The sequence below is a fragment of the Anser anser genome (assembly GCF_964211835.1).
Source record: "Anser anser genome assembly, chromosome: 15".
Classification (NCBI taxonomy): domain Eukaryota; kingdom Metazoa; phylum Chordata; class Aves; order Anseriformes; family Anatidae; genus Anser; species Anser anser.
Window position 1 is genome coordinate 5,432,125 of NC_139736.1, and position 17,537 is coordinate 5,449,661.

At 44.3% G+C, this 17,537-nt stretch overlaps 1 protein-coding gene across 5 annotated transcripts in view; it reads left to right on the forward strand.

Moving 5' to 3' along the window:
- Positions 1 to 17,537, forward strand: part of MAD1L1 (mitotic arrest deficient 1 like 1) — a 353,458-nt gene that overhangs the window by 216,435 nt on the left and 119,486 nt on the right. For all 5 annotated transcript variants that reach the window (XM_083800613.1, XM_083800616.1, XM_083800615.1 and 2 more), the window contains one exon: positions 16,238 to 16,445. In XM_083800613.1, the coding sequence (XP_083656739.1) occupies positions 16,238 to 16,445 (208 nt within the window). The remainder of the gene's footprint in view (positions 1 to 16,237; positions 16,446 to 17,537) is intronic.

The window sequence follows — 17,537 nt, forward strand, 5'->3', positions numbered from 1 at the left end:
CCCGCTCTGCAATCCTTCAGGTGCCTCCTTGTCTCAACAAAATGAGATGACAGATGATGCCTTCAGAGGGCAGCTGTGGAAGATGGATGGGTGACTGGCAGCAGGATGTGCGATGGGAACATGAGAAACAGTCTGTTAAAGCTCAGGCAGCAGAAAACAGAAGACAAACATGTATGCAGAATGTTAATTGTACGAGGAACCTGTACACACATGGTTAAAAGATGGATGTGTATGGAGATGTTTGTGTTCAGTTACTTCTTTTCTTGAGCTTTCACATCTCAGTCTTAGGTTTCTCTCTTAACCTTCTCCCAAAGAAAGTAGAAGTGCTTAAACTAACTTCACTCCCTGCTTCAGAACCACGATACCAGCCCATGGATGACCGTGCTGGTGCGACTTTGCACACGTGGGTAGCCCTGGACAAGTCAAGTCACAGGCTGTCCTCTGGCAGAAGGAAGGCCTTGTAGAAGAGTTGAGCCCGTTCACATCGCTGACGTTGCCTGTTCCATAAGACAGAGCACAAGGCTGCCTGCTGGAGTGCTGGGGAGGGATAAAGTGCCGAGCAGCAGTGAGCATTTCCAGTGCCTGAGGGACAGTTCAGGGCTGTGGCAGGAGGAAGGAGACCTGCTGATTTAAAGCCTAACGGCCAAGAAAGGTGGCAGGTGACAAACCTGTTTCCACTACCTGATTTTGTTTGCACTTTAATCACCAAGTAACCCTTTTATGAAGCTGTAGTGTTCCAATGAGCTGGATTACTCTGTATGGATCAGCATGTGTGTGTTCAAGTTGTCATTACAACTGTGAAAAAGAAATTTCCTTTAGGGAAAAAAAAAAAAGCACTATCTCAGTGGCTGTATCTTAAGTGTCATTCTTCTTTTCCATCACCTGAGGATTTGAGCGGCTCTGCCAAACTGAAATACTAAAATGAACATAAATTTGAAAGTATTTTTATATTTAGAGGCATTGATTCCAGTATAATTTCTCTCCAAATTAAAACTCTCCTTGAAAAAGATTAAACTGTCAGCGATAACATCGAGGTTCTTGTTATGTCTAAGAGGAATAAATGCTGAAGTTACAGAATTGTCTGGAGGCTTAAAAAGTTAAGGGGGGGAATTAATAATGCGAGAGAATGGATGAAAGTGGTGAATAACACTTTTTGGAATTGGAGGAAGTAGAACGAGTTGAATTAAGAGGTTTATGGCCAAAAAGAGTACCCATTTAGACTGATTTGCTGTATAATGTAAAAAAAATAGTTTGACTTAGAGAAATCTTTATCCAGTAACTTGTGGTTGCTCGACAGTCTGTTTTTAATAAGGCATCAAATATTGATTTAATGGTACTAAGCAACAGACATTATATAGGTTTACCTGGCTAGCTATCCCTATTAAAAATATGTATTCTTTTCAGTTCACTGACTTCAGTGTGAGCTATTCCGTTTTTGCTTTGCTTTTGTTTGCTAGATTAAAGAACCATCTAGTATTAGATACCCACTAAAGACCTTGATCAAATTGCTTCAGCCTTCTCTATAGTAAATGAAATAGTTTGATTTCCATTCATTTCTCATTGTAAGGCATGTTTTTCAGATCATGAATCATTCATAGAAATCTTCTCACAACTTTCCTTAATTTTCAACAACCCTCTTATGCTGCGTGCACACCTCACCTGGATGCATTATCACTCTAGTGGTCTCATCAATGTTATATTCAGAGACAATATTGTTTCTCTGGCCCTACTCAATTTTCTACGTAAGCACATAAAGATTCTTACTAGTACCCTTTTTTCCCACACAGCATTAAATTGGAGGTAACCCTTAGTTATTAACCGTGGCCAAGAACCCTCCACAGAGCATTGCCTTCAGAAAGTACCTGCTGTAATGTGTGCGTGAGACTAGATTCTGTGCTTTGGGATGTCTCACGGTGTGTTTGAATGTGTGTAGAAAATTGTGCTGGGCGCAATCAGATTTCTAAGCTACCTTTGTGGGCTTTGTTGTTTCCTGCAATTCTCCCTTTGTGTTATCTGCATGTTTTACTAAGGACTTATTATTTTCTTATGTATCCTAGAGAATGTGTGCTGCATACTATTGGTGAAAGAAGCAACACTTACTGGAAGTGACTGGAAAATGTCACTGTTAGTTCATCAGTTCTTGGTCCATTTCAAAACTGTTGTAGTCTTATTTTGCATCATGCTAGTTTTAAAAGAAAATGTGATTTTGATACCGAGGCAAATATCGTATAGGATTCCTATTCTGTTATGTCAACACAGTTATCTTAATTAACTAGACTTGAAATCTCTTCAAGTGTATTTGACAAGACCTGTTTTCCATGAAATTGTGTTACCTGCTTTTTCTGATCTTTTAATGGAGTTATGTATCAGTCCTGTCTTGTGAGTTAAGGGGATTCAATTTGTTGCATTTTGGAAGCTTCATGAAAAGTGAACGGGGAAGCAGATAACTTGATCTATATGAGGCTAGCTGCTTAATCTCATTTTTCAGTCTTCACAGTCTATTCACCAGCCAGTGCTGTCTCATTCTGACTGTAGCAAATGCGAAATGTGCGGATCGATACTGCCAATGAGTGATTAGTAATTTGCAAACGTCAGTAAGTGAATTCATCTGATTCAAGGTTTTAAGTTGGAGAAGAAAGTATGGAAGTAGTGATTGAGTGGACTGAAATAATGGAAACAGATATTTCCTCTCAAGTGAAATGTAAACATTGTTGAGCTCTGTTAAGCAAGAAGATGGTAGAGATTTGTACTCCTTTCACAGTGATTAGAGAAAATAATATTTTTTTTCTTCTGAAATCACCAACATCAAATGTGCTTTTCCCTTATCATCTCTCTTATCTTTTTTTGTTGGCTGTTGACCTGCTGGAGAAGTGTATAAATTCATGCACGTAAGATTTCTTATCATTTTTCTTGAGGCCACTTACTACTGGTTTGGGCAGATAAATTCAGAGTGCTCATTCACTATTCAGTATCGGTTTCAAGCAGAAGCTCCCTGGTTTATGTCAATACATCCAAAACGCATCAAAGACCATCGAGGGGTTCTGCCCGTGACAGCAACTCGGAATGAATGCCTTTAATTTCCTTAGAGAGTCTGCGTACCCCTGAAGATTGCAACTGAAGTAATAGTAAATTGGAAGAATTAAAACTGCATTAAAAACAGACCAGTGACTAAAATATGAAAAATGCCCAGAAAAGCACGGCAAAAGTCTAACCCAGGAAAAATGCATTCCTCCATAACAAATGTGCTTTGACCTCTGGGAAGCTGGCGTGGTCGTGTGTTTAAAGATGCCATCCAAGGAAGTGTAGTTAGTGAAGGATGGAAAGGCTGTCTTTCAGCTTTGCTTAGATAAAGTTGAAAAGACGATACCTTCTTAACTGCAGCTAGTCTGTGTTTCTGGGTTATTTGTGTATTTTCTGATTAAAACTTAATAAGAGACAAGTAACTAGCAGTGCCAGAGCACGTTGGGTAGCTGCTGTGTAGGGCTGAACTGTCCTGTCTTCCTGGTGGTGTGCTACACAAAGGCTGAAGAGAACTGGTTTCCCCGTGGGAAGCACCAGAAAAATAGTTTCTCCTAATTCACAATTTTCTTTCATAAAAATGTTATGATTCATAGTGATGGAGGAGAGCAGTGATAAAAACAAGGCCTGAGTTTTGTACTGCAGGAAGTACCGTGGTTTGAATGAGGCTTTTGTAGGGCCTTAACAGTTTATGGGTTGACCTGGCAGCCATAACTCTGGGAAAACCTGGCAGTAAAACTTGAAGTCATTGCCCCTCCACGTCTCCAGTCCATTAGCATGGTGAAGTAAAACCGGTGAAATAAAATCAAGCAGGGGACAGGACAGCTGTATGTCAGACCGTTAAGTCATACATGGCTGTCCGAATAGTTTGTGTCTACCAAGTATATCTCAGGATAGATTTAAAATTGGTTTTGGCTCAGCTTTGTAGCAGTCTAAGCCTGAATAAAGATGACGCATGGTTGGAGATGAATTGATGCAAGGCAGGTTTAGCAAGTGGACAGTCATTCCGCTAATGGACTGGTGATCCCAGTGTTACGTTCCTAAGCCTTTTCCCATCTCTCTGGTTCAAATTGCATTTAAGAAGAAACAGATGAACAGTAGTTGCTGGCAGCCAAGAAGTAGTCTTCCCCCCAGTGGAAGCCGAGAAAGTGTGTTTTAGCAGATGGTTGTACTGATCGAAGCCCCCCACGTGGACAGTCTCGCACAGCACGTGCTGTGTCCGGGGACGAGATGCCGGGGGGATGTAGCTGACATTGCTGGTAAAGGTACAGCGTAAATCAAACACCTGGCCTTGTATCTGGTGTGGTTCTCTCTGTCGTGGGAGTAGAAGGTCAGAAACCAGCTTCACTGTGAGGCTTTTCTCTGGAGGCAAGGTGAGGTGGATCCCTTGTGCTGGCTGCTCCTCCTCACCCTGTGCTTTGAGACCCCTTCCCACACTGGGGCCTTGCTTGAAATTCCCCCTGTAGGCCCAGGAATTTATTCACCTCTGGAGGCTTTCCAGGTCTCAGCAGTACAGCGGGTAAACCAAAAACAAGTTAGCAGCTCTTACTTTCTCGGTCCATACGTAACTAGTGAGGAGTATTGATTTAGTTTTGATGTGAGGTAGTCTATAAATATGCATGAGGATTTAGGGTTATTTAACTGTGCTTTTTAATTCTCCTTGCATTGCTGACTCTTCTAGTCGAAGGTTTCTTTGTATGCACAGCAAGCTGCTCTGTGACAGCCCTGTTCTTGCTGGCTGGGACCTCTCTAATGTTTGTTAATCCTAATTCTGTAGAAACTCCTAATGTTCAAGGAATAAAAGGACACAAAGCAGCTCGCTTCGGTGTGGGGACCAAGGGAACAGAGTCCAGCTCCCTGTGGAACTGGGTAGGGAAACCTGGGAGCAAAAAGCAAGGAGGAAGGAAATGGAGGAGACCTTCCCATGCTCCTGGAGAGGAGGAAGAGAGCTCTTTTCGTCAGGGTTCCTACAACTTATTTAATAAAGACGGTAACCTGACCAGTGGTGAAGAGGGAAGGAAAAGCTAACATTTGCCCTGAGGAGCTGGAAGTGAATATACCCTCTAAATCGATATTTGGGTCTTTTAGATACTCTGGTCTCTTACTTGAGAGAGAACAGAGCAAATAAAAGAAGGTTCTGCATATTCAACACGTTTAACTGAAACCATAGTGACTCTTCCTGGTGAATAATGTAGGTACTACATGGATAATTAAGACAGGTACTTGCATGTGCAAGTCTTTGAGATGTTGGAAGCTCCCTCACTTCTCTCTCTCTACAAAACTACTACTAGAAAAATTTCTTTGTGGTACCTGGTCAGACATCAAGGGGGTGTTGGGGAAGATCAGCTCTCCCTAGGGGGAAGCTATGTGAAGACAAACACCACATCACTGAGAAGTGATGGGGACAAAAAAATAAGAATTCTTCTCTCACTTTTCTTCCCCTTGATGTGTTGCAGGGATGTATTTTGTTAGCTTTTCCTCATTTTTATCTTCTGCTTGGCCGAAGCAGGAGGAGGGTGGGAAGCAACAGCCGCTCACAGCAAGAGGCTGTGGTGGAACTTGTTTAACCTGGAGCACGTTTGCTGTAAAACCCACTCAGACACTGACCGACTGCTCAGAGACACTGTCAGAAATGAGTCCTCTGATCCATTTGCATCTGTCAGAGTTTCTGTGTGAAGCAAAAGGGAACTTGACTTGCTTTTCAAGCAGAGTGGCGTCCAGCTCGAGTCAGGGAGCCTGCTGATGACAGCGGGCAGCTCTGCTCTGCGTGCACGACGAGGGTGGGCGTTCAGTCACCGAAAGGCAGTGAAGCTGCTCCAGGTTTGCCTTGTACCCTGTCAGGTCCAAGTTATGCGTGCAGGGTCATATAACTTAACTTTTAAATGCTCTGCATTACAGGATTAAAGCGTCCTGGTCTGCTTGAAGCTCGTGGGAAGTTTCAGTGTTGCTGTTAATGCTCTCGTGGCTAACTTTATCAGCCGACCCAGGCAACGTGTGTTTGCTGTGCAAATAAGCAACGTGATTGACAGCTCTCCTTGTCACTTGCTTCTCAGGCTTATAGATGCTCAGCTGAACTTTGGTGCATCCTGCATCAGATCATGAAGGTGGTGGCTTCTTGCACCACTATTGTTTGTTTTTGTTTCTTTTTATATAAGATACTCTCAAAAAAAATACCCATGGAGGTTTTGCTCTTTCATAGTTAGATATAGTAACTAGAAAATCTTATTACACTGCAGTTTTGCTTTCCTTTAAAAAGACTTCGTGTCTTGAAAGAGGAACCTCAGGTATCATACTCCACTCTGACTCTTCCCTGCCTCTTTGAATAAGGAGGATCCTGGGCTAGCACAGCGGATTTGTGCTGCTTTTCTTCTCTATGATCTCCCCTTGAAATCCCATCTGAATTCATTCCAAAGTAGAGCTTTACAAGGAAACGCAGAATTACTGAGACATTAAAGTGCGATTTATAGAGCATTGTTGGGAGGGAAGGCTTTGATTGGTGAATATCTGGATTGCAGTCAATGCTACAAAAAACCTTACTTCAAATGTCTTCTATCTTTCTGGTCTATTTGTACAGTAGCTGTATGTGCACGTTGCATGCACTATAAGAAAACAGAGCAGTAAAGTAGTATTTTTCTTTTCACTGTATACTTCTCTGGAAAAATCAGGTTTGGTCTGGCATTTCTCAACAGTATAACAGTGTTCTCAACCAACGGTGACTTTGCTTGTATGGCAAAGTTGATAAAATGTTTTTTTGAAATTCAGATCTATGAGAACCATCATTTCTCGCTGTGAAGTTAATTCTTGTCTCTGAAAAAGAATTTTTAAAACTCAAACTATTAGCTCTTTGGGGCTGTTTTTTGAATCAAGATTGTTTTTGTTTCCCCAGTGTCTTTATCGGAGGTTTTTGAACCATCACAGGTCTCTGCATGCTACCAGAATATAAATAACAGCAACTTTTTATGGACTTTGTTCTCTGGAAAGACAGGAATCCGGGGCTTGAAAAAACTGGAGTAGAAACCCTGAAATTCAAAGCTTTATCTAGGTGGTAACAAAGTGTCCTCAAATGGCCCGTGATTTTCTTCAATTTCAATAAAATGAAGAGCTGCAAATGAAAGGGACGGTGAATGTTTGAATGTATTTTTTTCTTCTCAGTTATCCCAACTTCGTGTCACTCCATGTCTAGCTGTCCCAACTCTTAACCTTCTTGTCACGTTTATTTGCATGGCAGACCTCATCCGAATGCCCTACTCTATGCAAATTGCAGTCTTGCATCCTCCAGGGGATATTGCATTTGAAAGTGGGCATAAAGAAAAGATCTTCTTTTTAAAACTGTACCTGAAGGGCTTCAGCAGCACTGGTGAGACATTTTATTTTATTATTCGTATTGCAGCAGTGCCCGAAATGTGTTACATGTTGTACCAAAAGGTGTGGTCTGGTGTTAGAGTGGTGTGATTAGGGCGATTAGAGCTTTTTGTCTGCAATACCTCCTAACTCCTACTGCCTCTCTGTATCATTGCTGATTTTCTGTAGATGCTGCGGTAGAAGAGGGCCATAGGGAGGAATATCAATGAGTATGTGTGTGGCAGATCAGCTCAGAGGGGAAAAATAAAATGGTAGAGATCTTTGGGGAAGGAGCAGCTGATCCAGGCGTTGGAGGTGGTGTTACTGATGGAGTGGGGAAGGTAATATGGGGGGGAAAAAAGCAGGATAATTATTCATGGCATGGCATGTGAAGGTAAGGATCTGAAATCTGATGTACTGGTGGGAGCTGTGGTAGAGTTATTGGGGGATGAAGAGACCTAACAGACAATCAGAGATTATCGTCACCTCTGCTGTTCTGGAAATGGCTGACGTGGGTGTCCAGAAGGCCCCAGAAGAAGGGCTGCCTGAATCAAGGTGTATGGACCAGAGGCCACATTGTTGGGGCAGAAGAAAGATCTTCATGTTTTGGGGAAGAAGTAGCAGGAGTTGAACTACAAACTGGCTAAGACAGGGGTGAAAAGGCTGCCCAAATGAATTTGTGCTGCCCGAGTTGTCTGTGCTGCCGATACACACACACACACGATGGAGAGAGAAATGTAGGAAGGAAGGCAGGGCACCAGCACGAGACCTGCTGGGAACAAGCGAGTCCTTCCCTGACATGCAGCACGTTCAGGTTTTTTCCAGCTGTTTGTGATTTCGTGTGCTTGCCTTCTGGCAAAGCTCTGAGGAGCAGGTGGTGGTGGTTGCTTATTTGTTATCTTGCTTTGTCTCATCTTTGCAATCCGTTTTTGTTATTACAGCCCCTGTTCCGAGGGCTTTAAAGATCCCTTGCTGGAGTTATCTTGTGTGGCAGAGGGAGCGGGGCTGGTCAGCGTGCTGCGCTCTGTGCGCTGCGTGCACTGGGAATTCTGTGGGATGCAGTTTACTTTGGGTTTTACTCTAATCACTTTAACAAGCCTGAGCAAAGAAACGAAAAGAACAAACCCAAGAAACAGAATTTCCATTAAAATGGCATTTCCTGAGGAAGGATTAAGCTTTCTAAGACAGCCTTGTACCATGTGGAGAAATGCATCCCGTATTTGTTCAAGGCAGTTGAGAATCCAAAATGAATTTTTATTTTTTTTTAAAGAAGCTGTTAAAAATAAAATAAAGCTAGGCCAGTTGAAGCTGCTCACCTGTGTAGCCTGGCTGACTCTAGTTTAATAAGCAACTGCAACAAGAGCTATGATTGCTGGAGAATTTGCATGTGCCGTTCAGGTGATAAATTCCAATTTTGCCTTCCCACTGTGTTTCTTTATTCTTCATCTTAGAGTAGAATTTCCAAGGGATATTGATGAAAGACGAAAAACAGATGATTCTCGATGTAAATGCTGTACCATTAAGTATAAGCTACAAGATAAATGCGTTGAGCAGAGACTTCTAATGATTTGTGACTTCTCAGCTTTCATAATTCACTAAAAGCAGCAGAGTATTTATTGGCTGTGTGTGGAGCCCATGTGTGTGTGGAGCTGTGTTTACTCACAAATACCCCATGTTTTCGGAAGAGTAAGGCAGTCATTCCAGAAGCCTGCAGCCTTGGGAAGGGCGTGCATTGCTATTGCAGCTTGACCTGTGTAAGGCTCTGATTTCAGAAGGACCTGAATTCAAAAATAAGCTTTTGCAGGTCCCCAAAAGCAGTGTCAGCCCTTTTAGCAGCAGAAACTTGGATTTTGCAAGAATTTTCTAGCTGGATCCTGACACAGCGAGAGAGACCAGCCAGAGGCCTCCAGTAACATTTTGTCACAAAATGAAGAGAGGAGACAGTCTTGGGTGGGACAGAGTAAATAGCATGGTAGATCTGGACACTGGGATTTGCTTTTTCCCAGTTATTTGCTGACTCCCCTACCTCATCACTGCCTTCTCTCGGGCTCGATGTCCCCTCCCCACAGGGAGGTCGCTGCTGAGGTGGGAAGGTTGGGCAGAGCGTTGGGTTGGTTTGTGCTGCTTGTGGTCACCAGTCACTGGTGTTACTGGCCAAGGTCCCCAGGCATCCCCTGGTCTTTGTCTCCAAGCATCTCTCTGATCTCCAGCATCTTCCTTCACTGCCAGGATTTTTCCTCCAGCCAGGAGCGTCCCCTTCTTTCTCAGACCACTTCTGGTTTTGGGAGCCCCTCTTTTTGGCACCGCCTTTCTTGCTGGAGCCCCAAGCCCCTGGTTTTCCTAACCTAAATGCTATAAATCATTGACCTGCTTCTGATCAGCCTCCTAGGCAGTGATTCTATTTCATTTCTTACTGTTTTTGGAGGGTACAGGATATGCCATTTTTATTTTAGTCCAGAACTTACCAAACTTTAAAACCAGGCTGTACTGGCAGCGGGCAAGTAGCAGGCTGCTTCTTCAGGACTCACAAATTCAGCTTTGGAGATTCATCCCCCCATGTCTGTACCCCATTATCTGCTGCGTGTTAGCATTCACCATCTAAGCTACTTTTCGCCTGTGAGAGGTAGCAGATGGAAGCAAGTGCGTTCTCTGGCCAGTTGGATGCTTTTCAGACACTCTCCTCCACCACCTCTCCAATGGCTTATTTACATTTTTTTATCTGTATTTAAGAAACTTTCTCATCCATCTATTCCAGATAGATGTAGTCATTTGGGATGTTCTTCCAAGGTAACTATTGACCCATCATTCCTTTAAAGCTGATGCAATCCACTAATCCCCTTAGATTGTTTCTATTTACGTTCGCCGGTATTGAATAATGCGTCCCAGTCCGGAAACGTTGAAGATTTTTCTTTTAAGACGTCAGCACGGAAACAAATTCCTTAGCTCAGAAAGCAGCAGTGTGTGCTGCTCGTATTTGGGTGGCGCTCAGTGTGTGCAAGAGCCGCACAAAGGAAGAAATGGTCCTTCCCTTGAAGAGCTTCCAACCGACAGCCTTTTCTCAGCAGGGGCAAGCACAATCTGTTGCATTGCAAGCGCGTAGCGATTAAACTCAGCTGTCCATATGCTGCACCAGAATTTATTGTACTGCTCGGAAAGCCTAATCTTTTAAGGTTGATAGACATCAAAGCTATGAAAAAATACGGCACTTCACTGTGCATCAGCCTCATCTATGGGTTTGGAGCAATTTGCGTGCCAGTGCAATAAACGGGAGGAGCCTCCGAGGATCAGAAGGCAGCTGAAAATCCTTGACAGTGCTTGCTGTCGGTGACGATCATTGCTTCCTTGGGATGCGGGAACTTCTCGGCTTTAATTTCATTAAGTGACGTTAGACAGACGCATTCACAACAGCTCATGTTATTCCCTTTGCCACCAGTTCTACGTTTGGTTTAGCAATATCTGCCGTAGATAAATAGATCTTAAATGGAGTGGTTAAGCACAGAATGTTTTGTCAAATGTGAAGCAGTCAACATAGTTTTAGGTGCTTTATCCTTACCTGTAGGCCTGTGGAAGTGAAAGCTTTTGTAGCTCCTGGAGAAAGACGTCTCTGAATGGAGACTGTGCAGTTTTCAAGCGATCGTGAGGAGAGATGCCAGAATAAGCTCAGCCCTTTTCAAGGTGCTGTCACTGGCAGCTTTCATTGTTATTCCTAACAACTGCTCTTCTAAGGGAAAAGTTTCTGTTTTCCAGAGATTAAAGCAATCTCGTCCTCGTTCATTGTTTTGTCACTTGACTGATTCTTCCCTAATGGGGAGAAGACTTGGAAAGTTTTGGAGCTGTAATTCTAACATGTGCGCCAACATACCGTTCGCCAATGATAGAAGTTTAGGAAATGACACGCAGCATCCGCACAATTATCTCCTCAAGGTGCTGTGGTTTTATTCCAGACTGAGAGGTGGAAGCAGGAGAAGAGTGGTAGTATCTGACTCGCCCATGTGCATCTGTTCTGGATGGCACATTGGTCCTGTTGCAAGTTCTTTTTTTTCAATGGTCTTTTAGCCTTTTGTCAGGAAGTTTATTGATAGCCACAATCTTAATAAATTGTTGTTCCATCTCCCAGGGTGTGCCTGGAGCATACTTCATTAAGACAGTATTTGTGTTGCATCTGCGGTGGCTGTCTCGCATAATGTCTGCGCAGTCGGGACACAAATGGTGGGCTGGTAATTCCTTCTCAGTGGTCGATGTGAAAGTTTCACTTGTGTGTGTCCTAGGGGCATGTGGCTGGAAGGCTAAGGACGGTGCATCAGAACATTATTTCACAAATCGTAGAACATATTAACATGGAGTCAACAAATCTTTGTAAAATGTCCGGTGCCCTTCTGGGAGAACAAAAATGTTTTTGCTGCCTTAAGCACCAAATCAGCTAGTTAGCATCTTACTTTCCAGGAATGAATAATTCACTGTACTGCTAAGTGTCAACCAGACTTGGTTGCAATCAATCAAGGTATTTATTGCTTCCTTCTGAATTGAAGCTCTGTGTACATTTTTCTGACAAATCTGAATTACTGGCTCAGTGTTATTCCTTGAAGGAAGAATCAGTGAATGCCAGCAGTTCTCTCCACTTCAAGTTATTTTCTCTTCTGCATCTCTACAGTTGCCAAATTTTAAAGTATTGGGAAAAACAGGGGTAAAGAGCGGGCTTTGCAGAGAAGCTAGCAGTAGTGTATCACCTTTGCTCTCTGGGAACTGGCCATGATGTGCTGATGAGCAGAATAATCTAGCAAGGAGTCTGCTGAATGAGCCAGGGACAGGGTGGTGGTTTACTGTTTTTTTTTCCAACAAAGGGTTTGTCTAAAGGTCATGTATTGGTTCTGTTCCCCAAATGTCTCATGTTTATATGAGGTCACCTTAAGCGTAAGTGGATTTGGCTGATTCTGACATTAAGGCCAAAGTTCCAAACTCGGAGCACGCTTTTCACACTTCCTGGAAAAAAATGAGATACATTGCAGGTTGGTGCAAGATGCTTGTTAACTCTGACAAGCAATACCTCCTTGCCTGTGTTAGGTTAATGCAGAAGCAGCATCTGGAGCTGCTCCTGGGCAGTCACTTGGGGATTTTCAGCTCCTGTTCAAAGAGCCTTGTGCATGGCAGAGTCCCTTCTGCACAGTGCCTTTCAAATGCCACTCTTTGTTCTTCCTCATCAGTGGCCCTAGATTAGAAATGGTTTTCTAAACAGGCAAGTCTCATTTAGTTCTCTTCCTGTGCCAGAAACACCATTTTCCAGGCTCCCACTGCAGAGCTGAAGGGACAAAATTCGGATCGGTAAGACCACTTTATTGTGGGGGGAAGAACAGTTGACAGAGAAAACCAGCAACTTACGTTTTTCAGAGCTAAAGGGGTTCCGGGAGGAGGAGGAGAAGGAGGTTTGCTTTCTTCGGTTCCTGCTTTCTTACCAGCATTAAAGTTTCATTTCCTTCAAATACCAGTGAGATTGTAATGCTGCTTTGCTGTCTGTTGTATCTAGCATTTTCCAGCCCTGACTGTTCCTGGAGCAAACCTAAGTCACTTCCCACCATTGGAAATTTGGAAAAACACTCCAAATGATAGAAGCTGTGGTGCTGTTTTTGCTGCCCGATATTATGTACACATGCATCTGATCCCTTTCACCCAAAATTGGCTCTAGTGTGCAGTGTTTCCATGCAAAGCTCCCTGTGCTTGGTTGAAGATCTATGTGATGTCCCTAGTTTTTCCAGCAACTTCAGGAGTGCTGTGTTTGGTGCATCTGTGTATGGCAGCAGGATGGCCTGGTGGCTCTGGGGATCATCTAAAAGTTAGGTTTTCTTTCCATTTCTGCCACGGTGATGCTAGAGAGCCTCGAACTGGAAGTTGCATCTGTCTGTACCTCTCTTCCACTCACACACAGCATCTTCAGGCTCTGTTGTCTGTTTCTGTGGTTTCGGATGGCAATCTCTTGTAGGGTTTGCGCAGTGCCTATCACACTGGGATCTCTGTCTCTTGGTTTCTTTAGGCATTACTATAATACAAACCAGCAGCACTAATACTTCAGCTGTAGGGAGAAATGTGCTGGTTCTATCTGTGCTGTGTAGAATAAAGAGAAAGCTACTGCCCCAGCCCGAAATGTGAGCAGCATAGCAAATATATTAGTGATCTCCCAGAAATGTTAAATGAGATGCATTGTACCACAGCCCTCAGATACAGCCTTCGTATCACAGCGAGTTTTTGAGAGATTTGCCTGTCTCGTGGAGCTCTGGCACTGTAGCTTCAGACTGACGTGCTCAGGAAGGCTGGTGAGCCCTGAAAATAAGACTGAGTTTTAGTGCTGAGCTTTCAAGCATGATTTTCGAAGGGTGCAAGTTATAAAAGGAGAGAATAAATAGGCTGAAGAAGCTCTGAAAGACAAAGCACTGCAGCTTCTTGGCAGCACTTCACAGAAAGGCCAGAGAGGTATTTTAAAAGAGAAGCTAACCAGCAAAACAGACTAACGCTGCCTGCGTTAAAGCGGTCCCGGCACGGACGGGGGCAGCAATCTCCAGGTTTGTATGGTTTCCCTCCTCACTCGCATCCTGCTGGCGTCCTGTGCCTTTCCATTACGCGTGAGCTTCTGCAGTGATGGTGCAGTACGAAATCGCAGGCGCAAGCCAAGGTGTGATCTCTGCCTGACATTGGCGGCGGTGCAGCCTCGCTCCGCGGCTCTGATTTTAGAGCATCCTTTTGCCAGCCAGTGCAAACAGCACCGCAAACTTTGGGTTTGGCTCCCTTCTCTGGAAAGGCAAACAGGAGGGCGAGAGTGCCCTGGCCACCCTGCTGCCTCGCTGCGGGAGCGGGAGGGGAGAGGAGCCCCAAATGCAAATAGCACCAGAAGTTAGACCGCCGGCTGCGGAGACAGGTTTGTAAATGCCAGGGTGTTGCTGGGGAGAATAAATCTGATAAGCTGGCGTTTCAGCTGCCTTCGTGCTCCTTCTGTTACACATCGGACTGCTGCGTGGGGTCCCCGTCCTTCAGTTCCCATCTAAACCTCTCCTGGCCGAAGCTGGCAGTGGGGGTGTTTCCTCCCCTGGTCCTACCGGCCTGTTTGTCTCCCCCTCCCCATGGAGATGAGGTCACAAAGCCCCATCGCTGTGTGCCCAAAGCACTGGTGCTGCCCTCCCAGATGCTCCTGTAGGTTTCCTGAGCACCGTGGGGCCTCAGGTGGCAGGAGGGGATGTGTCACCGCCGGGTACGTGACAGAGGGCACCAAGACCTTGCGCTCTGACGGTGGGGGGCACACAGCTGGAAGGGGCACCTAAGTGCTTCCGTGGTGAGTCCCTTGGGCTAAGGCAGCCCTTTGGGGGGGGTTTCTGAGTCCTCCCATGTCAGGGGGTTCCTCCCATCTGCTCTTTGCCTGGGACGTACAGATCAGGTCTCCCTTTTCTTTTTTCAACCTGTACTCACACAGTGAAATGGTGACCCTCTCTTCTGCCCCAGCAGATGTGGTTGCTGTGCTTTCCCCCAAGAAGCACCATATGGGTGGCTAACAGTACAGATACGAGGGATACCCATACCCCACTTCTGTAACTTTGTCTGGGAACCACAGCCCTGATACGCCCATTGGTTTCCGGGTACGTTGACGCTTTCCATGCCAGTCGTGCTGGAATTCAAGGTTTCAGGTTGTGCAGAGTATTAAAGGATGTTTTTGGTGGCAGAATCTCACATTCACCAGCACGTGGATCCCATGCTCTTGCGATCAAATCCCTTTTAGAACCAGTGCTGCGTCTGCTGCCAGCCTGCGAGGCCGCGAGCTTCGGAAGTTCCCTTCCTGCTGTGGCCGGAGGTGCTTTAAAGTATCTGGATGGAGTCATTTCGGTGTCTGCAAAAGACATTTATTAATAGGGTCTTCTGGGGTCTCTTACCAGCAGCATGCAGGATGAAGTTGCTCAATCTCTTCTTTAGTTTGCCTTCCCCTCCCCCAAGTTTAAATTTCTAGTTTATCTTTAATGAAAATTAAATGATAAAATTGGGATAATGCCTACCTCGTGCTGCTCTTGAGGGTTAATTAATGTTTGTAAAATCACTTTAGGTCCTGAGATTTAATTGAAGGAAAAATATTACCATATAAAATGGCTTTTTATACAGGCAGTGCTATAGGGTTTCAGCTGGGCAGAGTGCTGTGGAAGCCAGGATTAGTCCATGCTTTCCTACTTTTATGGTTTTGAGGCTTCCTGTAGTTTATATGAAAATTATCTCTCTGAAATCACAAATGTAGCATCAGTGTTTTCCTCTCACTTTGGAAGAATATTAATTTGCTATCTTAGGACTTGACTGACTATTTAAGCTGCTATAAATACAGCTAACCTCTGAGAAAAAAAGTATAAAATGAAATATCTGTTCGCTTGCTTGGGATGAGCTGATAAAACTTGCTAATGACTCCAGCACCGGAGTCATGTGGACATGGCTGGCTCATACTGGTAATAAATTAGGCTGGTACCGGGTGTCCTGCTGTAATTTAACTATGCATTTGTGTGTTCCTTATAATCTCCTACTACCAAGAGATGTAAAATACAGCTATAAAACTTCATTTCTGGAGTTAAATTTAACAATGGAGGTGTCAGCCAAGGAGCAAGCTCTGCTGAGCATTTCTCTGGTGTGGGTTTTTTTTCTTCCGTTTTTCTTTTTTTTCTTTCTTTCTTTTTTTTTGAGGAACAAGAGGAGGAGAAGCAATCCCGGGTTCAGCTGATTTGAGCTGTTGGAATAAAAAATTGCTGCATAAACTTCCCTTTTTCTGCTGTAACGTTTTTTGTCTTCATGCAAAGGGTGGTACAGTTGGGTGGACTTGGAGTTTGGATCAGTTTCTCAGTTTGCTTCTGCTGTTTCTGCCATGCAGGGTGACTATGACCCCAGCAAAACCAAAGTTCTTCATTTCAGCATGAACCCGGCGAGCCTGGCCAAGCAGCAGCGCAAGGAGGAGCAGCAGCAGCTCCAGGAGGAGTGTGAAAGGCTGAGGGAGCTGGTGAGGGTGCTTGAAGGAGGCGGCTCCATCCATGGGAATCTGGAAGGAGTCGGGAGTTTTCAGTCGCCACAAGAAATTGCAGGTAGGCTGCTGGCTTCTTGTCATGAAGATGCACTTATCCGTCCGTACTGCCAGAGGAACTGACTGCAGAAGCAGATGGAGGCATTGCAGACAGCGTGCTTGCTGGAATGGTTATGAGGCAAATGTAGAAAAGCAGGGCTGATGCAGGAGAGTGTGTGTGGTAGCAGTCCAATTTGGTACCGGTTTGGTACAGAGGGTAGATGGTAAGGATAAACAGTAATAAACCATATCATTTGCTGATGATAAATGAAATACCAATACAGCAACCTTCACAGGCTGGTGCTGCCAATAGAATAAAAGGAAATATTTCCTTCATTTCAGGGCTGCTTTAGCCCTTGAGGTAGTACAAACAGCAGGAAATAACTTTCATAGCTGCAGGGAAGCAAGTGGTTGAAATCTTTTCAGACCTGGCTTAAAACAAATTAATATTGTTTATCAGTGTATATGTGCCCCATTAATCACAGCTACATTCAATACTGCATGAAGATAGAGTACATCTTTCACTAAGCTAAATACATTTCACAGAATGTGTGGCTCTCCTCCAGTACAGCCTTTCTTCCCTTTGCATGCATACGTGAGGCTTTTTAGTACAGTAACCCCAAAGTCAACAGCTCCAGACGTGCTCTCAGACTCTGTAAATCAAGGTAAGAATATCAAAAAATGTGACCCATCACCTACAACACGGCGAGGCGACCAGGCAGAGTCGAGTTGTGCTGCAGCGCCCAAGAGACCTTACTGCTGTAATTCTCTCATATGTAGTTTACCCTCAAAACATTTTTGTTAGAGAAGAGAAAAATAAGAGAAAGCTGAAGAGCTGTGTGGAGCTACCCTGTTTGCTCCAGCAGCACGTAGGTGGGCAGTGTCCAGAGGTCAGGGCTCTCCCTCAGATGTGGCCAAGAGGGCAGAGCTTTCCTCTCAAGCCACGTGTGCCAGAAACTTGAGACTCACAAAATGGCAGAGCCCTTGTTTGACGAAAATCCACAGAAGAAAACATCTTTCACTGTTATGGCACTGAAATTCTCTGAAAGTAGCTTTCTTGTTTTTCCATCGCTCAAACAAGAGTACTTTATTACTGCTGAGAATGTGTTTGTTC